At 33.0% G+C, this 24,571-nt stretch overlaps 1 protein-coding gene across 5 annotated transcripts in view; it reads right to left on the bottom strand.

The window, feature by feature from the left end:
- PTBP2 (polypyrimidine tract binding protein 2) overlaps positions 1-24,571 on the bottom strand; it is an 83,890-nt gene that overhangs the window by 9,603 nt on the left and 49,716 nt on the right. For 3 of the 5 annotated variants that reach the window (XM_027114431.1, XM_027114427.1, XM_027114430.1), the window contains exons 8-11: positions 18,692-18,887; positions 4,902-5,056; positions 3,407-3,440; positions 2,896-2,988 (exon numbers count right to left, since the gene is read on the bottom strand). In XM_027114431.1, coding sequence (XP_026970232.1) covers positions 2,896-2,988; positions 3,407-3,440; positions 4,902-5,056; positions 18,692-18,887 — 478 coding nt within the window. The remainder of the gene's footprint in view (positions 1-2,895; positions 2,989-3,406; positions 3,441-4,901; positions 5,057-18,691; positions 18,888-24,571) is intronic. The other 2 variants (XM_027114428.1, XM_027114429.1) reach the window with 1 other exon arrangement.

The raw sequence follows: 24,571 nt of genomic DNA, 5'->3' as shown, positions 1-24,571 counted from the left end.
TATCCTTTTTATATCCCTTTACTTTCAATCTTTTTACATCTTTGCACCTCACATCTCTTGTAAATAGGTGGCTTTTAAAAAATCAAATCTGTCTTTTAATTGATGAATTTACTCCTTTACATCTGTTGTTACTGTTGATACATCTGGACTTGATTCTATCATTACTTTCAAATTTCTATTTTCCCCCATTTTCTCCATATCATTTGCTATTTTTCCCTCCTTTCTTTTGACTGTTTTTTGGGGGGAAGGTCTATTGAGAGCTCCCTTCTATGAGACCAGCAATACCTCAAAGTGCGACTTAGAGTTCTCCATTACTCACAGTAATGAAGAAGTGAAAGCCAATATATACACATACTTAAAAACTGCTCAAATATCACAACACCAGAGTTACATGATTCCTACTCCCTTTACAGCACACTTCGCTAGATATAATTTAGTAGTTAAAGAAGAAGTAAGTTTACTTTTGAGATGGCAGCTACATATTAAATAAGAACAGTTGAGGCTTTCTTTTAAGTAGGTCTTGAAAATATGAATTGGAGAAACAAGATAATTATTTTAACAAGGAACTACTCTTTGACATTTCCTTAGAACTCATTTACTTTAATCGCTGAAGATCAGTACACTACTTCAAAACATAATTTACAAATTATATTATTCCTAAAATATCCAATTTAAGAAAATTCCAGTATCAATTAAATAGGTTATGGTAGAAATTGAAACATCTTAATGTTTGCAAATTTTAAAACTCTAGTCTAAAATGATTTAACATGGCCTCTAAGATTTGCAACAACCCCATTCACACTTGTATACTACTAACTATACCTTGCCGTTTATTTCTCCCATACTACTTCCTGAGCATAAAAACATCTGCCTATATTATAAAACAATGAGTATTTCCAAACAGAGTCCCATGAAAACCAAAAAGAATGAGAACAGAGCCCATAAAAAAAGCATACTACATTTAAAAAAATTTCACTTATTTTTTTCAATAGCGCACCCTAGTTTTGTATAGGATTTGTGTGTTTGTGTGTGTGCTATAAAGGCATTAAAGGTGCAAGTACATATTTTTATGGACATATACTTCAAGAAAGCAAAATTTAACCTGGCAGCAATGAGAAATAATAAATTATTTGCCACTACATATAGTTTGAAACCTATAAATCATGCTATTAGTAAGTCAAAGCTTTAGTAAAAAAATTTTATAAAAATTAGGGGTAAAAGATTTATCAATGTTAAGTATTGTTAGGCACTGAACTGTATTCTCCCAAAAGTGATATATGGAAGCTTTAATCCCTCAATGTGACTACCTGGAGGCAGGGCCTTTAAGGAGGTAATTTAGGTTAAATGAGGTCACATGGGTGAGGCCCTAATCCAATAAGACTGGTGTCCTTATAAGTACAGGAAGAGAAATCAGAGCCTCAGAGGCTGAGAAAAGGCTCAGAGGAAAGGCCATGTGAGGACATATGGAGAATGGAGCTGTCTGAAAGCCAGGAAGAAAGTCCTCACCAGAAACCAAATCTATTGGCACCTAACTACTGGCCTCCAGAACTATAAGAAAATAAATTTCTGTTGTTTTAGCCACTCAGTCTGTGGTATTTTGTTATGGCAGCCCAAACAGACTAATACAAGTATAGCAAAAATTAAATTATCAGTTATCTAGTCCTTACATAAAACAAAACCAAAAATATCGTGAAACATTTGGTTAAATTCTACCTCAGGTACTTCTCAACCGTAATGATTGCGTATCCTTTATTTACATGAGGGTAATGCCACCCACAGCTCACACAATGAGGAAGAAAATCAAACATTTAAGAATGCTTTGTCAACTATGAAACAAAAACTGTAAAATGCTACTTGCAAAGTTTATAAAAACAATGGCAATGACTACACCCACCAGAGTACAGAAGTGTACACAAGCAGAGGAAGAAGAAAAGATTTAATTAGCATCTAGCACATCATCAGCACTTTTATATAACTTCCACTAAAGATGGATAATAGCTGGTAAGAAACACAGAATTTCAAACTTACTTCTGACTCCAAAGGCTAAAAGGTCTAGTTCATCATGTTCTTAGTTTGTGAGTCTCACTGGATATAATAGCAAAAATACACTAGTTTTTACCCCAAAAATGGCAAATTTCAAAATTAATAACGTGAGTACACCCAATCTAAAGTACCATCATCGCCAAATCTCAACTAACAGAATTATAAGCTAAGAACATATTGACTTTACAGTCAATCACACCATGAATATGCAGCTACATTCCAGATTTATGTGATTCGGCTTTGTGCATGAATTCAAACGAGATGTTAATTAAGTCATCAATTATTTATCTAATAGTATAAGTGTAACTTGTCTGAAGTACATTTTAAGATTTCAAAAAGGATTAACAGTGGGATATTTGGTGTAAATTTTTCATTTTGTAAGAACCTGGTATCTCTAAAATACATTTCCCATGTGACTCTTTACTAAGTTTAGTTAAATACTTGCAAATGACTTTAGAAGAATTAAAATAACACAGCGTTAATCAGGATTCCGTGGACTATATGAACTGTTAACTTTGATTACAAGGAGTATCCAGGAATGAAAAACACTAAGGATCTTTAATATGTATGTCATAATTCTTATGTGAAATTGTTATTGTAATTTTGAAGCCAAAACATTTCTTCCTTAGACTCCACACAAGAAATGGTTAAGAGGACAGCAGAAAAATACAAATATGTTCATCATGTACAACTATTCATGTTAAAATATGAAAATTAACATGACATTTTGAACCCTGGCTATTAATAAATGGCTTCTTACTAACATAAAGAGTTTGTTTATATTCACAGGTTTAGATTATATATTTGAAATCAGATTTGAAGATGTATAGATAACATATAATTTAATCTTACCCAGTTGTGATTGGTTTCCATCAGCCATCTGTATTAGAGCACTGTCTTTCTTGTTGTACAAAATCTTCACACGCTGCACATCTCCATAAACACCTTATTTTAGAGCCACAGAGAGGTAATCCAAAAATGGAATTAATTTTACGTGCAAGTCAGCTAAATATTATCTTTCTGACATATTAATGAAACATTCAGACATCAACATGATCACTCATTCAAACTCATCATTCTCACAAATGAATAAAGAAGATCAAGATTTTGAACAGTGAATTTTGAAAAGAATAATCTCTGATAAACCCTCAAAGCTATGTGAATGATATTAAATTAAAGATCATGCAAAATAAATCAGCATGCATTAAAACAAATTTTGTGTCTATGGAGAGTTTTAAATAGCAAAGAAAAATAGCAAAAGATTTACTATTCAACTTTAAGCCAAAGTGCTAGCTACAAATAAGAATTAAGGTGAAACAAAAATCAAATCAATAATAAAAGTATAGTGCTAACAATAACATACCGAAGAGGGTAAACAGACTTTGGGGCGTAACCATCTTTAGAAGGAGAGAAGAGCAAGCAGCGTAAGACAAGAAGAGAGAAGAGTCGAGGAAGAGCGGAGATGAACAGATCATCCATAACGAAGGGTGGTTCCCGCAGAATGGTGAGGTGGTCATGGATCATGGTTCAAGGCGGTTAATTGGGGCAAGTTGGTCCGAGGAACATTTGTTCAAGCACAGAAGCATGAACACAGGGAATGGAGACAGGGGATGAAGACAAGGACAAGGAAAATAAAGGATAAGACAGGGAAGGGAATGGGCATTTGGGAAAAGACAAGGAAAGGGAAGGTGAACACACAGGGAAAAGGATGAAATGGGGAAGGGAAACAGCAATGCAGAAGAAAAAAATAAGGAATTGGGGAACAAAAAAAAAATAAAATATAGGTCAGTACATAGGAAATGCAGGATTTGGTCAGAAAATGGTTGGTTTATGTACTGTACAAGAAAAACTGAGTAAAATGTAGTCATCCAAGACAAATATGGGTAAAGTACATCTATATCAAAGAGTAAATTACAGCATTTCATCTCAACATAGGGAAGGAAAGCATGCACAGGAATTTTAAACTTTGAACTTTAACTGCATAAGCATGGCTGGTTATGAAATGCAGGCAAAATTCTTAAGAGAAAAACAAAGGCACTCTGATTCAAACATTTTAGCATGCAGAACTATGGATGACAATAGTACTAAATGATAAAATAGCTTAATGTTCATATTAACAGAGGCCAATTAAAAATGAAATATTCAAATTAGACATCATAAACTGATACATTGAGCTTCCCACATTTCATACCAGCTTCCATAGCAATCAAAATAAAATATACCAGACATAAAATGTACAACTAAAGAAAATAACTCAGCAATAAACTTTATTTAAGGGGGTGGGAGGGGTTCAGGGAGGGGTAAAGTTGAAAAATATTTTTAGAAGACAATGACTAATAACTGCAAAGAAAAAATTACTAAGAAAGACTGGAAGAGTGCCTCGTCAAGATCTTTGGAAGAACCTTCAAAGAAAAATGTATTAGAGTAGTTCACATAAAATAAGATTTAAAAAAATGCAATGACACATAAGCATGAAATGAACAAGCAAATAATTAGAAAAGGCAAAGAGCAAAATTGTTTTACAGTTACATCTGCAAATTAGATCACATTTGCCTTTTGAGAACAACAAAAAGATAAAAAGCCAAACTACAGTACTTCACCATATTTTTCTTAGGAAAAATAGGTAGTTAGGTTAAAATATATATATATATATATAAAAAGAGATATGACTGTCTACGGAAATAAAGTATTACCTAAACAAGTACATAGATTTTATTCGGAAGTAGAAACACACAGAAAATACTTTGACTAATGAATGTACATAAAAAGAAAGGTAAGTGCAAAATGAAATAAACATGAAAAACTTTCACAAATGAAATGGAGGTAAAAAATAAACACTAGAAAATTATTTTACTAACCTCTTCATTTAAATTGCTAACCAACAGGACTGTATTGCCACCAGCTGAGACTCCAGGCATACCCACTCGGCCAGCAGCAGCTGCAGCAGCTGCTGCAGCAGCATTTGGAATAGCCAAAGGACTCAGAGCTCCTGGAACAGCTGCAACAGGAAGCCCTAATTTTAAAATAAAGCATATTTTACGAAACACACACAAGTCGTTTACAAAAACCAATTTAAGCATGATGGCTGCACGGCTTAGGGCTGACCGTTCCAAATGGTTCCTGAAAGTTAATTTTTATAACATTTAGAAAAATTAGTTGCTCATAAGTAGTAGATAAAATTAATTGGTTTCAATGAAATCATTAAATATTAGAACTAAGGTACATACCTGTATTATGTTAAAAAAATTAAATATACAACATTCCATTTCCTATGGAAAAGCAAACACAGCATAAAGAATATACCTCCAAGTCAGAGACTTGAAAAATTCACTTCCATGGTTCATAGTGAGGAGCCAAATCTAAAAAAAAATCATCTTCAACATAACAGTAACTCACTTTTTTATACAAGTGCTACCTTCTTTATAAACGTGCTTGAAATTAGACAAATAATTACAGCTTACAAAACATATATAGTAAGTCCTTCACTTTTAGAGACAAAATCACCCTGAACATCATTATTTAATTAATTCAAGTGACCTAAAGAAAATCTTACCACAATCTGTTTTCCTTAATTCCACACTCAAATAGGTATAACACAAGTTTCTCAATTACAACACTTCCCCCGTAGAAAGAATGAGAAAAAGTCTCTATTATCACACAAGCTTTCTCTTTCAATATTTTCCTATCCTTTACCTACCAGTTTTAACATTTCCTTCTTATTTCTACTGTTCTACTTTCCAGTCTTACTGTTGTTCTGTCATCTTCAGGATTCTTCATTTATTCCATGGAATTCCCTTTGTCTCAGCATCTTTATCCGTATTTCAATTATCAATAAACTTGGATTCCTTTCATCCCTTAAATTCTTACATACCAGCTTATTTCTCAATAAATATTAGTTCACTAAAGAAATGAGTTATATGTTCTTTTTTTTCCTTCTCATGATAAAGGCGACAAACATTCAACCTACATGAAGTTAATTCATGACATACCTGGGTAGAACTGGCCCTTAGCACTGTTGTCCCATAAGTTCATGTTTTATTTCTTCTTTTCTCTTTCCAGCTTTCTTGTACATGTCATAAGGATGTGCTGTTACCTCTGGTTTCAGACGTTACTCTTTTAGCCAAGTTTGTTTATCTTTTTACTTTACAGAAACTATGACCTTTCATTGGCAGGGTGAACAGCTCTTGAAGACTGACAATTCTTAACTTCTTTAGTTTTTGACTTACAAAATTTTTCCCTCCCAATCTCCTTTTATCTTTTCTGAGTACCTCCCCCATCAGTAGAATGGTGTTTCTCACTTACATTCTTGCTCTGTATGAGTTTATTTTACAGTCCCCCACACCACCACTCCACATACCATTTTTGCGGATTCCCTCCCCCCCATCTTTTTTTCTTATTTCTCCTCTTTTATTTTTTAGATTTTACTTTTTGTTTTGGAAATTTTCCAACATATACAAAAGTAAAGAGACTAGAATAATGAGCCCCATGTATCCACAATTGTTTACCAATTATTAACTCATGGCCAATCGTGTTGTATCTACTCGCAAATTTCATTTTTAAAGTAAATCCAGAAATAAGGATCTAATTTTAAAATAGAAACTTCTCACGTCTAATAATTACTCATGCATAATAGACTTTAGTGCCTTTTAGGATCCACCACTTTAACTATTCTATGGTATTACTAACTTCTCAATGTTAAATATAATAGCTCTCATTACATTTGATAGGCTGTTTCCATTTAACATTCAATGGATATCTTAAAATGCTGCCACTGTAAGATACATTCCTAATTCCTAGGTATGTACTCACAGTCATTTTGATCTTGCATACTCTTATTAGACATGTAGTTAGATTCCAAAACTTATAGTTCTAAGTTACTTATCATTTGTCTTTCTCTGTTGATATTTCAAGAAAAATTACTAATTCATGAAACACATATAAAAACATCAATACATTTGATATATCAGTCTAAACACAACAGTCTAAACACTTCATTTTTGCAGAAAATGGTTTCTTCTAAAATACATCTCTACCATGCCAATATACAATTAAACATCATAATACTTCACCAAAATATTCAATGATGAAAAATTTATTCAAAGAAACTTTAAGTCTGGGATTTGTAATGGAGATACCGTGGTAGCACAATATTATTTAAAACATCAAGACATCATGGAAAAATAATCACTGAGAATTAAAATAATTAACATTAATTAAAAAATGGTAATTAAGAATTAAGAGACTAGGCTAAAGCCCTTTTTGAAGTGTGAGAGACTTAAAAAAAAAGAATGCCACGTTTTAATAAACAACATTACACTTTAGTAAAAATAAGACTTAATTTTCTTGTGAAAATATTCGTGAAATTTTGTGGCTCCAAGTAGACACAATTTATCTCCTTCTAGTAAGGAGATAATGGAAAGCTCAGCAAAATGTGGAATGTAAGCTATGAGGTCCCCACTGTTCTTGCTACTATCCAAATGCTACTTCATAATCTCCCTACTTCTCCATTTATTCTCACCATTCTGGGTCACTTGCTACTAAAGTCAGATGATCTATCCTCTTGCCAAATGTTCTTTCTTCATTTTAGGCAGCCCAGAGCATGATGCAAAAGTACTTCAAGAGATGAGGGCAGTCACTGTCCTTAGCACCACTAGCATGTATTTCTCTTCCACTATTTCTTCTCCTAGTCTGGTAACTTAGAAAAACTATTTCAGTCACCTTTCACAGTTCCAAATCACTAAAATAGTCTTGACGTTTTTATTGGACTTTTAAAGCCTCTAAGGATAGTTTCCACCATTTCCTTCAGTATACTCTTCTCTAAAAAATTATTTTGTCAATAAGGTAATTTTTTTTTTTTAGGTTTAATCTCAGTGTTGTCTGCTACACAAAAATATAAAAACCTACGAAGTATTTCATGATGTACTATTATAATGAATTCTGAAAAGGAATTGTGCACTGTACTTTTCATATTAATGTTAACTCCTAGCTGTGAGAGAAAATACATTTACTATCTTCCCTTTGTAAAAAAACATATAAAACACGTTATGCACACTGGCTCTAATGGATTACTTTTAGCTGTAGAAATTATTTTAATTTTAATGATTTACGTCTTCAAGGCAGCAGGTATGCTGTAAAAAACACTATGCATATTGAGATGGGGGATAAAAATGTGTTTTACTTTCAGTATTGTTGTAAGAATCAAATAATGTCAAAGAGCTTCATAAACTGCCACATGAAAAGGAAGGTGTCACAGGGATCCCCCTTCTATGTGAAATGATCTTCATCGGCTGGGCCACCCAGAATTTTGAGTGATTCAGCAATTTTATAAATTTCTTATATTAGTTCTGACACATTACTAGCCCCCTTCTCCCTGAGACTGATGGCCACACTGCCATGTACCTATCTGATAGAGATTCAAAGTCCAAAGGGATGAAGTGATTACAAATTATGCATCTGTCTATCCCTCTATCCCTCAGGTCATATTTTGCTGAGGTACACAGACATCCCTAACCTTGTCCATTACAACTGAAGAATTAAACTGTTCTTGATAACATCTTAAATCATTTGCAAATTTTATCTATAATTTTTAATAAACTTTTACTTTAGAACAGTTTTAGATTTACAGAAAAATTAAAAATTCTCCACAGTTCTTATAACCTTGGGCACCCCTTTTCCCCCATTATTAATATCTTACTATAGCATGATATAGTTATATATCATATATATTACAAATAGATATATTGTACTATCATACAATAGTATGATATATGTTCCAACTAATCAGCCAGTATTAATGTTATTATTAATTAAGGTCCATAAAGTATTCAGATTTCCTTAATTTGCATCTAATGTCCTTTTTTTGTTTCAGGATGCCGTTATTAGATTTAGTCATACCTCCTTAGTCTCCTCTTGACTACGACAGTTTTATCCACGCTTTTTAGAGATGCAGAATTTGTTCTATCCTTTCATTTCCTATTCTGAAACATCTATCCAAAGTCAATTACATCATATCTTTTGGTCTTAAAGTTCTTTCCCCTGTTTTTGGTCTTACACTTCTTTTCAAGACATCTGGTGGTTGTTATTCTCACACACGACTGAACAGAGGATTGGTGGTGGGACTTTGAGGCCTGTTATAATTCATGTAGTATAGGGTCCTGGGTGAGGGGGGCAGTTTTTACAATATTTTATTTCCTGACTTGAAAATAAAAATTTTACCTTTGACAAGAATGACAGCTGCTATTTTTTCCTCAAACAATCCATTCTTCCTCTTCCACCAAGCTTCCCTTCAATTTTTATTTTACCCTCTAGAACCCATTTTTCTTTTCTATCATTAACAATTGCATTTTATTCAATGTGTTCCTTAGAGAAAATTTTTAATTAAAAGCTTGCTTGGTCCTAATGAAACTTATCTTATAACCCTCTCAAAAAGTCATTTTTACCTCCCTAAACCCTTCCCCAAAGGAAAGTAAAGGGTGCATTATTCATCCCACTATCTCACCACCCAATGTTACTTTCAGACTGCTGTTCTGCCGTCACCAATTAGAATGTCTTTGAGGTCGTACCATGCAATCATTTCTCATCAAAACAGCCATTAGGTCACTGGGACATTTTCTCTCATTACATTAAGACTTTGGCACCTGGCTTTATTTCTTCCTTCTATCTCAGCTCTTGTCCTCATCCTGTGATCTGTCTGACACACTGGTCTCACTATTTCTTAAAAACTTCTACTTTGATGATTTTTACTGTATCAGTCTGTTTTACCAACTTCTTTTGCTACATCTTTGATTTTTTTTCTTTTTTTGCCATTCATTTCTAACATTACATCCCCTTTCCTGACTTCGTTCTTCCATCTTATAGATCCTCCTACTCCCATACCAGCCACTGAACCAACCCATTTTTAGCCTATATGACAACCACTTCCCTTTCTGTTCTCCCTTGGCTAGACTATACTATGTCTAGAGCATTTTGGCTTGCTTGTTCCTAATCCATTAATGCTCTACAATGCCAGACTTGGATAAATCAAATCCTACATTTTGGATATGCTTTCATCTAGGTTTGTAAAATATTAGAGTGAAAACACACACACACACACACCCTACAACCCCAAACTGATTCCACGAACATTTTGTTATTTGATGTTAGCCGCATTTCCTATTCTATTTTCAAGAATTCCCTAAAAATCCACTAGACTTAAGTCCTTGTTATGTTCAGCAAGTATCTTGTAAGACTGAGATCAGAATTCCCCCCAAATTTTCAATCAACTTCAAAAGTCCTCTCTCTCTCTTTATCTGTTCCCCTTTCTTCATAAAGATACAAATGGTGAGAAGAAAGAATATGGACTATCAAAAGCTGATGACTTCAGTTCCGGCTCCAGCTCTACCCCTAAATCTCTCTGTGAGCTTGATAAAAATTCCTTCCAGTTCTCACAATGGTCCTGAAAAGTATCTCTATATTTCGTAGGCCCCAACATTTCCACTATATTCTTGATCCAATCTACTACAATCAATTCTAGGACTTAAGCTAGCCTTCAAAACAAATACTAGCTAATATGAAATTAGCATTCATTCTATGCCAGACACTGTGAAAAGTTCTCTGTATGTATTAAAACATTTAATCCTCACACTAGCCTTAAAACATGGGGATTACTATCATTATATCCATGACAAATGTGAAAGCTGAGACAGTGAAGTTGAGCCAGCTTTTGAACTGAGGATGTCTGGATTTGGACCACATACTCTTAATGATTATGCATACTCCTTTACTGTAAACATTTCCTCTTGGGCCCTGATTTGCTCCTCAACTACCATCCCATTTCTCCTTCCTTCCTACAGCACTTATTCAAAGAATAGTAAGTACTTTATCAAATTTACATTCCTAATCCATTATAATTTGATTTATACCCATTCTTACGAATAAGAATAAACTTTATGGTAACTACTAAACTGAATAGGCACTTCTAATTTAACCCTATTTATTTCATCCCTCAATCCCTTACTTCTTTACTTTCCCACAACATAAATGTGTAGTGCTTAAAGTTTCAATTTCAAGTCTTTAGCCCTCTTGCTCTCTTATACCTGAGAATCTTAAACCAAAGTTTTTTTTTTCTTTCAGTTTTACTGAGATATAATGGACATACAGCACTGTATAAATTTAAGGTGTACAGCATAATGATTTGACTTACATACACCATGAGATGATTATCACAATAAGTTTAGTGAACATCCATCATCTCATACAGATACAACATTAAAGAAATAGGAAACAAATTTTTTCTCCTTGTGATGAGAACTCTTAGGATTTACTCTCCTAACAACCTTCTTATATAACATAGAGCAGTGTTCGTTATATGTACCATGTTACATTACATCCCTAGTACTTATTTATCTTATAACTGGAAGTTTGTACCTGTTGACCACCTTTATCCAATTTCTCCCCACCCCCAAGCCCTGTGTCTGGCAACTACAAATCTGATCTCTCTAAACCAAAACAACATTCCTCTGGCCTTTCAAATTCTCAACCCCACAGAACTCTTGCCTAAGTCCTAGGCTGAATTTCCTACTGTCTAGGTGGACTCCTCCACAAGTTTAATTCTTCATGAGTCATCATATTGTAAGGTGCCAAGTCCTATTACTTTTACATTTAATTTTTCCCATGTTTCTTTCTTTCCATTCTCATTTCTGTCCCTAGTTTAGATTCACAATTTTACCTTACTTAGACTAACAGTCTCCAGTATACTCCTTGGGATAGCATCAGTTCTAAGATCTTCTCTCAAACTAGTTCTTTCTGACATCACTGCCTTTCATGTTTTCCCAATTACCCTATGCCTCATTCACAACTGAATACTTGTCACTTCCTAAACATGCATGATATATTCTTCATCACATTTCTCATGCTGTGTTTTTTAAATCCTTTATTCTTATCCAAATCAAATGCCTTTGGCCCATAAAGCCCTTCCACTTTCTCCTTTGGATGATAAATTACTCACTTCATTATGCTCTAATACTACATTAAACTCTATTATAAATTTCAGTTTGCCTCACATTAGAGATATTCAGGCGTATGCTGCCTCCACCAGAGTATAAACAAGATTACAAGCACAGAAACCTTGTAATTTTTCTGAGCCCCTACAGTACCCAGCACAGTGCTAAAATGACTGCTGAAAAATGCAATTAATGAATAAAGCAGGATGCCACTGAGGTGAGGTAGAATCCTTCTAGGAATGTGAAAAGCTCACAGCAATTAAGGCGGGTAAGAAAAATTCAGAAAGTGGGGCAAAAAGGAGAGGTAGATTCAGAGACAGAATACCATTTTTAAATTAAAATCAACAGGAAAAAGAAAAAATATAGAAATTAAAAGGAAGAGAAATATGAAGTTAGGAGGAACTCAGAAAAAAAAAAAAACACTAAAATTTCCTGTATGTATCTACTGCTTTCCATCTTTAGAGACTGAAAACTTCCTGCATAACTTTTACCTCCTTCAGATAGAGGCACATTTTATACTATGGTCACAAATGCATAGTGTTTCTTCTACTAATTGCAGAGGTAGCAGTAATATACTTTAGAAGGCTTTACTTTGTCTTAGCCATACCACATACATAACTGTCAACTCTTAAAAATTTTTCAAGATTAAATCTACAATATGATTTAATTTAAATCTGTCTTCTACATCCAAAGGCTGAAGTTGATTACCACTGAATCAATATCTGTTGTTTAGCTGTTTAGCTTTAAAAATATGAACACCAGGATAAATCAATTTCTGTTGTTTAGCTGTTTAGCTTTAAAAATATGAACACCAGGATAAATATAAGGTTTTCAAATGTGTGACAGGGTATCATGGAAAAGGAGGAGGTAAACGTAGGATTAATAAAAGAAATTTCTTAAAGCTATAGCTGAGAACAATAGAATGGATGACCATAACAAATCAGTTTAGGACTATAAAATCAACCATTAAGAACTCTGAATGAAAATGTGTACCCTGGATAGTTAAAAAGCAGCCTATGAATAACATTTTAGTCCTACAGTTATAAGCTTATTCCATTTGAGAAGGCGGGTAAATAAGTAAATATGAACTGATGTAATAATGTATTTCTCCTAATGTTTATGGCCCATTATACCTCCCAAGTATGAAGTATACAATTACCACCAACTATTTCCTTTGCTGAGAAGACAAAAAAATTTTCAGATTTAAAACATATTAATTCAAATATTATATAAAATGTACTTGGAGTTAAATAAATTCTTTAAAGCTTATTGCTTCAAGTTAATTCATGATTCACAAGTAAAAATGTTATCCAAGTTTTAAAATGAACAATTCTATCCCAGCTCTTGCAACTTCCTCTTTAAAAGAGACATTTTAAAGACACAAAGTGGTTAAGACTCTGTGCTCCCAATGCAGGGGGCCTGGGTTTGATCCCTGGTCAGGGAACTTAGAGCCCGCAGGCCGCAACTAATACTCGACACAGCCAAATAAATATTTTTTAAAAATGAATAAATAAATATGAATACACAAGAACACGTGATCTTAAAAAAAAAAAAAAAGATGACACTATAAGGAAATAAATAGCCAGACCAATCCAGATTGTGGCATTTTCTTAAAGAATATAACTAGGTTTCCACAATAAGTCAATGGAATTGAGGGTTGGGGCAGAGGGAGAGGACTTTAACAGAGTAATAGACATTCAGGAAACATAACTACCAAATGCCATGTGTGGCCCCTGAGAAGATCCTATTCTGAACAAATCAATGCTTAAAAAACATTTTTTGAGACAACTGGGGAAATGCAAGATTGACTGGGTATTCAGCAACATTAAGAAATCATCATCAATTTTGATAGGTATGATAATCAGGTTTTAATCAATTTTGATCAGGTATGCTTGGTAAGAAAATGTCATTACTTTAGAGAAATTATGGTAATGTTTGAGATGACTTGATGTTAAGGATTTGCCTCAAAATACAACAGAAAAAATGAACAGATAAAACAAGTGTGGGAACTAGTGAATTGAGATAATGGATATGATAACTGAAGTCTTTGATAATAAAAACTTAAAAAAAAACCACCATGTAAATAACTCATTCAAAAGTAACAAAAACAAAAGCTTTCAGAAGTCATTTAAAAATAAATTTTAAAATATTAAGTTTAAAGTAAGTTTTAAAAAATATTTTAAAAACAAGTTTACTTGTTAATTTTATGCATCATAAACACATAGAAAAGAAAACCAAATTCAATTTAACAGCTAAACACTGGAATTGTACCGATACCAAGACAGATTTACATGGCTTGAAGAAAGAAAAGTATTAGAATACTGGCTCAATAGGTATAAAGTATGTTTTTATGAGAACACTAATAATTTTGCTAAAAAACTAAAATAAAGCACCTAAAAAATTACAAACTTTCCTCTATAGTAGTAATTCTCAACTCCCACTACATCTTGGAATCCTGGAATCTTAAAAAATTAGAAACCCACTAATCATTAGGGATTCTCAGTCTAGGGTAAGACCTGGTAATTCTGATGTGCAGGAAAGTTTGAGAAAAACTGATCTATAAGAACTACATATTTACCCTTATGAATAAATGGTTGTTATATCTGTTCTCAATTATCAACTATTTTCACCTCAAAAGATATCCTATACAAAGTTTGCTTTGCTTTTCTGTTAAAACCGTATGATGAGAACGGCTGCTACTTATTAACTCAAAATACACAGAAGGCTCTAAAGTAAGTATTCTTTGTACATATTATCTGCATTAATTTTAAAAATGTAGACAACATGATCATGAAAAATTAATTACTTCTAGCAGTTTTTCTAAAAGTGACCACCCCTTAATAAATTAACTACACTTCTTAAACATGATAAAATGATCATTATAATGACATCTCAATTTATAATCTCAAGGATTTTTGATCACCTTGTTCTCTGATGTAGAATACGTGAATAACTAATAGTCTGCCAAGTTTGTGATTATGTATTTAAATGTCAGATTTCTAACTAATTAAAAAGCCCTCAGTCTCCATTCTTGAATAAATTATATTTTTGGAGACACTGTGGTCCCTAGCACTAAAAAAATGAAGCCGAGAATGCTAGTCTTAAAAAATTACTGTGTAAAATAAACCAATTAAAATTTATAATACTGATTCCAAATTAATTAGTCAAGTGCTTAGATATAATATAAAAATCATACAAAGTAAAGTGAATCCCCCTAAATATTTAGCAGAAAAGAATTATCACCTAGTATCTGTGTTCTTACAGAATCTTTGAAATAAAAGGATACCGAGCAATTATTTCATTTTGCACAAGTACTGTTTGAGGAAGACTCAAGCAGGAAATGGATCCTATCAATATTAGTTTGTTGTACTCTGAAGTCACCTGACTTACTAAATATCACTAGAAGCAAATAAACAGAGAAAAAAATTTAGTCACCATTCCAGAAGGCATGACCTCACTAACATAACAGTGTATGTCACTATTAAGAGTGTTTGATGACTACTTTAAAAAGCAAAACAGTAAGTGGTTCCTCATAAAGATAACGGTACCCACCAAAGGTGTGGGGGGTAAAAAAAAGTTACCTTAATGTCCTGTAAATGGAAAGGTTTGGATTGTGATGAATTATTTTAAAATATTTTTCCGTAACTAGCCAGTCTAAAATGTAAGTATAAAGTTGAATGCTTAGTTCATACCAAATATGAACATAATATCCTTAATATACATTTTATGTTTTGTACATCCTAATAGAAAGAATCCAGACAACCAATTCAGAGACTAGTAAGTACCTAATAAGCAATGAAAAATTATAAACTAGTTCATAAAATAGTAACAATTATAATAAGCTGGTAGAGGAAAAAGTACAATAGCCAGCCTCATATACAATTCATGTTAGTTTAAATATCACCATTCTAGAAAGAAATCTGCAACAAGATTCAGAAGGCTTTAACATTTTCTTTGACCCAATGATTCTAGTTCCAGGAATCTAGTCTAAGTAAGTAAGAGACAAAAAAGTTATGTACAGGTGTTTGTCACAGCACCATTTATACTGATGAAAAGTATGAAAGTAGACTAAATGTCCAACATACTTCCAAAAGTATTATATATCCACTAGAATGTTATGAAGCTATTATAATTATCAATTTTCAAAAAAATTCGTAGAATAATTCAAATAAAATAGTGTGATTTTAATTTTGTACAAATATGTATTTACATAGAAAATAAGAAAAAAATCAAAATATAAGTTATCTCATAAACTATAAATTCCATTATTTGATTTTTAAAACTTATAACTCACCCATTTTCAAAAACTATCTGCAGACATTTAAAATAAAAAAACCCAGTTGTAAGATGTAAAACCATTAAAACAGGTAAATGATGAAGTCATTTAGTAAAGGAAGGTGAATTCACATAGTTTCACCACAAAATATTTTCCTTGTTCTTATCAGGCAGAGCACAGAAACAAAAATACAGACATACCTTGGAGATATTGCAGCTTTAGTTCCAGACCACCACAATAAAGCAAGTATTGCAATAAAGTGAGTCACACAAATTTTATCGTTTTCCTGTGCATACAAAAGCTATGTTTACAGTATACTGTAGTCTATGAAGTGTGTAAACATCATTATGTCTAAAAAAAATGTATATACCTTAATTACAAAATACTTTATTGCTAAAAAATGCTAACCATCATCTGACAATGCAGGGTTGCCACAAACCTTCAATTTGTTTTTTAAAAACAAAAACAAAACAGTATCTGTGAAGCACAATGAAACGAGGTATGCCAGCATATTATATTAAAATATTCAAGACAGAGCTGGAAGAAGACACCAAATTTATTTACTAAGAACTGAGCAACTTTACTCATAATCTTTTAATGCAAAAATGTAGAACACTTGAAAAATGATAAAAGCACTGAATAAGACAGAAGTTAGTTATGGTGTAACTTTATAATCTTTTATGAGACTTATTATTACTTTAAAAAAATTCCATCAAAGCCATGAGATTACAAGGAAAACGATGATGAATTCCCTCTAACCATGACTCCACCCAGAATCAAAAACACATACAAACTCATCTAACTACACCCAAATGAGCAAACACACATAGCTCTTAGGGTCCAAGAAAGTGATTACTACGGTCATATGTTTGACGCTAGCTGAAGTTTCTTGGTATTTTACCCTTGTTTCTTTAATGAGTTGCATGTAATATTTTAAACTTCTTAGAAACTACTATAAAAAATCTTGTTGTCATCTTCTACTTTGGTTATTTTAAGGATTAAATAATGTATCTGCTAAGTGACTTGCAGAATGCCTATGACATAGAAACTATTCAGTAAATGCTGATTTTTGTCTTTTCTATAAAATAATTTCTATCAGTTAAAAAAATTTAAGAATTCACAGTAACAATTACAAGCAAAGGCCATGTATCACTCATTACTGTCTCACTCTTGACTTTAAAAAATGGTACACCATAGTCAATATTATCTACTTACAAGCCAAGTTGAGGGAATAAAGCCTTAAATTAGCCCCACACAGTGATAGAGATTCTCTCAAGAAAGAATGTTACCAACCTAAAGAATCTATTATGGTCATGATAAACTGCTATGACTTGTGCTAGATGTATTAGACAACTAGAATAAAGGGTCAGTTTTGTCTAAAATTACCAGAATTAATTTCACATATCAAATGCTTCTCTTGTGCATTAGTGTGTCTCAGTTCATAGATGTATCACTTATATTACATATTTATAAATGGATAACACATGCTATATATTCACAGTAAGTAAATATCTATTTCCAAAAATTACTTCATTATAATGCTTTTTCTTTTTTAATTGATAAACATAAACTGTAAGAACTAGTTTGTGACTCATCAATCTTGGGTTCCATATGTATAGAAACAACTCATTTAATGATAATCTTACAAACTTCAGAAACCAAGAATTTCCTGAATACATCAAATAAAACTGTAAAATTTCATCTTAAATTATAAATCACTTATTTTACTTACAAAATAACATTTTCCTTTATTTTTTCTTCATCTTGACTCTGTCAACTATTAGTTGCAAATTTTTGTTTTGTTTTGTTTTTGATTAGGTGGGTCAAATCCATTGTAGAATGAGGTGAAATACAATGATTAAGACAAAATGCAAATACTGATAAATACCAAAATAAATTTTATATAAAATTCTTTCTAGTTAAAATTGTTTAAAAGAGAGAATATAATATGCTTTGAAAAAATTCTATACACCTACTCCCATTATATGCTGCATCTGTTAACTTTTCATTGTCTGTGCAGTGCTAAATTGAAACAATTAGATTGGCCCTAAAGAATATGCACAAGGGGCCCTAGACAGCATGACTTCAATTTAAAGTGTAAATATTTTATTAAGAACTCAACAGTATTTCTTCATTAGAGCTTTTCCTCTTCTATTCTGGGAGAGAAGATGAGAGTGGTGAAAAAGAATATAACATATAATTTTCATTATACTTATGAACTTAGGGTTTTCTTCCAACAGCATACATATGCTTTCTTACCTGATGCGGGGAGAAACCTAACATAATTTCTTAAATTCGAAAATGGGAGATTCATTATACTTACTGGAGTTTAACAGGCACTTTCCCATTTGGCAAAATGGGAGAAAAGTGGTACAGACAATAAAAATCATACCTAAGAGAGATGTCTCCTTGGCAAATGCTGCAGCAATAGCTGGGTCCAATGCAGGTTGTCCATCCCCAGATGGAAGATCAGGTCGAGTATAATCCCTACTTTTATCATTGTTGTATTTTACATTCAAATTCACAAGTTTGGAAAAATCAATCCTTAGGGTACAGCAAGCATTATAAATATTCTGACCATCTAGGGCCTGTAAAAGTGAACAAAATGTATCAGCAATCTTAAGAAATAAAAATTAGAAAAAGTATGACTTTGACAATGAAACTCAACGATGAAAAACTGCACATAAGTCACCAGGAAAGAGATCAAATTCCATACCCTGTTCTTTACTATTCCAACCAATATATACTGGTTTCCACAAATACTACCTTCTTTAAATAGAAAAGTGTTATCTAAATCTAAAATGTAACCAGTTAAACATATGTGCTAATACTTTTAATTTTAAAAATCTGCAAATATTTTAATTTAAAAAAATTAACAAGGGTCACAAATATAGTCAGTGCTGCCAAAGTAGTACCATAATAGTCTGCACAATACTTTAAAGTTAATTTTATTATACACATATCTTTTGCTGTATGGTAACACTTATAAAAATTGGTATAGGTATAAGGTAACTTCTGTTTGATGCCACGTTAAATGAGGTGCCTCAAGACAACTAAATATCACTATGATGCATAATAGCAACTACCATGAAATGAGCAAAAACTCTTGGGTTGGCCAATAAGTTCATTTGGGTTTTCCATAACATCTTAAGGAAAACCCCAACAAACATTTTGGCCAACCCAATATTATCTTCCTTAACCTAGGTTGTTCAACCTGAATCAGAATAACTTGCTGAATAAGCAAATTAAATGTCATCCCAGGAAAGTTCTGGAATAGAAGGAGTACACCTCTAGAGTTGAAAGGTCATCTTGAACAAGTTATTTAACCTTTCTGAATCTCAGAATCTTTCTGAACCTGGAAAACAGATATGACAATGGCTGCCATGTTTCCTTGCAGGGTTATTATGAGGATTAGATAAAAGATCACATACGTAAAAGCACAGATATATATTTAACACATATGTAAAATATATGAATTATAAAAGGACTGTGCTGCTGTTATGATTATTATGTTTTTTTCTGTTCCTATATAATCACCAATGCTACTCCAGCTGGATAGAAACCTGGAACGAACTAGAGAACAGGGGAACACACTGTTAATTTTTCATTAGAAGAATAAACATTTACTATATAAAGTAACAGTCCAGAAATGAAGAACATGTTTAGCTCTATAATTCACCTCAAAAATGAAAACAATTCTTCTGATAACAATACATAAATAGATCAAGCCTGATATCTATGCAGACCAAGATCTATTAAGTGTGTAAAACCAGAACTATATTAATAGTAGACCAACATATTTTTCACATTTGGTGTTTGAAAGAGAATTTTTGTATTACCTCAGTATGACTATTTTAATTGTCACACTGTTGAAGAAGGAAAGTAACTGAAACAGACTAAAATATAATCAAGAGTGCCCTGTTATGGAAAAAGTAAACCTCTATAATAGCTCCTTATGTATATAAAGCTTATAATTAAAATATTCCCACTCTAAAAAAAGAAAACCCGTTCCTTTAATATACAAAATTAAGATTTATCCAAGAGGGAAAGTGTTGGGGGTGGTGGTGGTGGTGGGATGAATTGGGAGATTGGGATTGACATGTATACACTAATATGTATAAAACAGATAATAAGAACCTGCTGTATAAAAAACTAAATAAAATAAAATTCAAAAAAAGGTAAGATTTATGTGAATACATTTACCAAGCTAAAAACTAACCTAAAAACACAATTCAACCCAAGTTCACCAATTTCAATAATTACTGATGAAAACTCACTTAAAGGGACTACATACACATCAGGATTTGAATTATATTTGAATTAGGCAATGTACCTATCATCATATGAGAATGAAAACCAAGTATCAACTCTCTCAGCCAGAGTAATATAAGTATTAATTCAATACTCTTCTGTAAAGACAAACAAAGCATTGAAAATAGGTCTTCTTTTACTCATTCCTATAGGGGAAATGTTGAGCCAAGTAATAGAATCTATCTCTCTCCCCAATATATGAACGTCAAAAGATGAGTAGCAAAATTCACTCTTAGGTGACTATTTCAATAACATCATACAAAAAAATCTGATATCTTGTAAGAAAAGACCTGGCTCTGGGTCATATTATCTAAATTAATGCAAAAAGCAATTACTGACACAAAAACACTAACTTCACAATAAGCAGAGTTTCTTTGGGGCTGAGTTCCTTCAATGAGGTTGACTGCCAAATATCTACCATGAATATGCTAACTGCTAGAAAGCCCTCTAGAAGCCTTTGACATTCTTCCTTTAATTAAAAAATAGTATCTTTATGTAGATGGAAGATACACAAGTATACCTAAGATACAAAAGCTAGAGAAATCAGGAAACAATATGTAAATTAAAATCACCTGTTAGCAACATACAAGAGGAACAAGAGCTGAGGATACACAAGAATAGAAATCCATGCACTTTCAATAGCTGGCTGAGGGAAGATGACTACAAATGAGTAAACTAGATATGCAAGCTCACTTCAAGCTCGTGTGTTTGCAAAATTCCAGGAAATAATGGCAGCACAAAAGTCAGTCTGTGTTCAGCAATCGGGATTGCAGTGATCTTGCTAGAGCAAAGATTTCTGACAGTAAAAGCTCAAGTTAATTTGCAGAAAGGCCTCTCAAATGTGTCTATGCAAAGGGAAGGTTTGGAGTACTCAAAAACAATCAGGAAAAAGTATTTTCATACTAAGTATAAGATTTATGGCAAAAACATGATAAACTCAGTAAAGATGTTAAATACACAATGTATAGTTAATAACACAATAAACACTGCATATGGATTAAAAACAGGAAAAGCCAACAATGAAACTAATGAAATACACTCTCTCCTGGAAGGAATCATTAATGAGAAACAATCCACTTGCATATTAAAACAGAGTGACCATATTAAAGGATTTCCAAAAGACACAGTGTCACTGTCCAGTGTCAACTGTACACATTCCTAATAGAGATAGATAACACACCTGAAAAGCTGTCTCTAATAACAAAAACAAAAACAGCTACTTTCTACCATGTGTGTTATAATTTCAGGGTTATATAAAACAAATAATTTTTAAAAGTCAAGGTAAAAAGATTACTTCTATTTCTTGAAAATATAGAAACTGAACTAGATAGAAAGCCACAGTTAAGTGATTATCTTTGCCCAATACACTGCTTGCCAATAAACAAGATTTTTGAAAAAGGCATTAGGGCATTTTCTTTAATAAATGTGAAGATCATTTAAAACAATTTACTTTTTACTTGACAATTATAATTGTTAAAATGACTTGTGATTACCACCCTAAATGTCAACCCTCAATATACATTACCTTTTCTGTTGACTTAAGAGGTTTTTAAAGCCAACCTCAGGACAAATTCAGGAGATAGTTACATTTTTCCCCTCCAACCCTCACTAATAAAACTCCACTGTTAATGTTTTTTTCCGAGTTGCTCTTTTCTTATAAAGCAAAATGCTAGGGGGAAAGAATTCCAATTAAATGAAAATAATTGCCAAAGATCATAACTAATATATGGAAAGTTTGGTTGGCTCTGTCACTCAAGCTGCCTTTACATGGCAGTGATTCCCAGGGCATTCAAAACAAAACAGAGTAGTGGGCTCCCAACCCCAAAGATTAGAACTGTTAGTTCAGAATGGCCTAAGAGTCCCATTCTGTGTAAGCAATCTATATGATAAGAATGTATCTGGACCACAGTCTGATAAGAATGGGCTCTGGACCATACTTTAAAGAATACTATAATTCTCTTCCCCCAAACCTAAAGGTACACTATGCCTGCTAAATGAATTCCCAGGGCGTAAGCAATATTTTGTCATTCTCTCATTCATTTGAACAACAATCACTATAGAAGTGGAGAAGCAGGCTTGAGATTCCCTTCCCAAATTCTTATTCCTTACCTATAAATTTTATACGATCTCTACTGTTTTAACAAGCATAAAAATACAGCAACTGAATTACAAAGTTTAGAATCAACTCATTTTATAATACACTTAGATGTACATGGATGGTTGAAAGGTCGGAAGGATCTACAGCACTCTAGATGCTGGGAAAGTTGTGACATGGGTTGAAAAAGCCCTAATACCTGTAATACACCATACACTGTGCTAGGTTCTAAAAATGTAGCAGGGAACAAAGTAGACATGATACCCACTCATATATAACTTATAGTCCAACAGATAATACAGACACTTAACAAGTAATTATAAGTTTGATGTGCAGTGATGAGAACTAAGAAAGGAAGGGATCCAATCTAGTTGAAAGGTTATGAAAAACCTCTCTGAGAAGAGACTTCTAAACTGATACTTGAAAGAGAGGTAGGAGTTGGGCATAAGAGATGGAGAGAACAGTTTTAGCAAACAGAACAGCAAGTTGTAAGCCCATGAGATCAGAGAATATATAGAATATGCAAGCATTTAAAGAAGTCCAATATGGTTAAAGGTGGAAGATGATACTGGAGAGGCAAGATTTACTTTTATAAGCTATGTTAAGGAAGGAGGATTTTATATTTAGGACAAAAATCAGTCACTGAAGGGCACTGAGAAAGGAAGAAATATGACTTTGAGATCATTCTTAAAACTCAAAGTGGTGAGTTTTGTCAGAAGACCAATGAAACACAGATTTAAGAGATGATGGCTTAGATCAGTGCTACTCAAACTGTGGTTCATGGACTAGCAACCCAAGTCACTCTGCATGAAGAGAACTTTGTGTCCAAATTTATTATCAACACTGACACTAAACAAACTATAGCTAGAAGTATGCTGATTTGTATTTTTGCACAAGTGCCTTGTAGCATCTAAGACTAGCACTTTGAATGACACTAGCTTAGACTATGGTGATGGCAAGAGAGTTGGAGACAAAAGGATAGATTCAACAGAAATTTAGGGTCTAGAATGAGTACTATTTGGTGATAAGCTGAAAGGAAGAGGAATAAAGGAAGATTCAATGTTTTCTGGCTTGTTTCTTAGATTCATAGTACCTTGACCTTTATTGACACAGAAAATACAGGCTTTCGTATTTTTGGTGGTGGGGGGTGGTGGTGACAGGAGTTAATTGAACACGCTAAGTTTGAAGGTGCGCCATGGTCCATGGGTTCCTAATCTGGGTCTCTTAGAAGAGGTCTGAGCTAGAAAAAGTGATGTGAGTAGTCAGAATCACAAAGGTGTAATTGAGCTGTGTGTAACAGCTGAGGTCCCCGTGGTGGAAGGGGAGGGATATAACAAGGAAGGGACAGAGAGGTGGGATATATCTAGGTGAGAAGTGTCAGAGACCAGGAGAAAAGAGGATTTTAAGAAAGGGAAAGAAAGGTTCAATGTCAAATGTTACCTAAGGTTAGTTAAGATAAGGACTGAATAATTCTGTTGAGATTTAGCTACTCTAGTGATCACTGGTGACACGAGGGAGAAAAATATGGATAAATAGGGGCTGAAACCAAATTACTCTAAGTAGAGAAATAAGAAGAGGATAGTAAGTATAAACAGCAAATAAAGACAGCTTATTTAAGAATTCTAGTTATAAATGAAGAAAGGGAGGAGAGACAAGGTGTTAGATGGACAGATATATGGAATACAGAATTAAGGGTAAATTCATTTAAAAAATGAGAGAACACTTAAGCACACTTGAAACACTGGTGAGAAATAACCAACAAAGAGAAAAATACAAGAGAAAGAGGGGATGAAAATGCAAAAGCTCTTATGAGGCAGAACAGGATGGTATCTGGTGTTTACTGGTCTTAGAAATATCTATGCCTTT

This window comes from Aethalodelphis obliquidens, unplaced genomic scaffold (genome assembly GCF_003676395.1).
Source record: "Aethalodelphis obliquidens isolate GAN/ISIS:26980383/991018 unplaced genomic scaffold, ASM367639v1 scaffold13, whole genome shotgun sequence".
Classification (NCBI taxonomy): domain Eukaryota; kingdom Metazoa; phylum Chordata; class Mammalia; order Artiodactyla; family Delphinidae; genus Aethalodelphis; species Aethalodelphis obliquidens.
The sequence above is the reverse complement of the archived record's forward strand: the minus strand, read 5'-3'. Positions and strand labels throughout refer to the sequence as shown.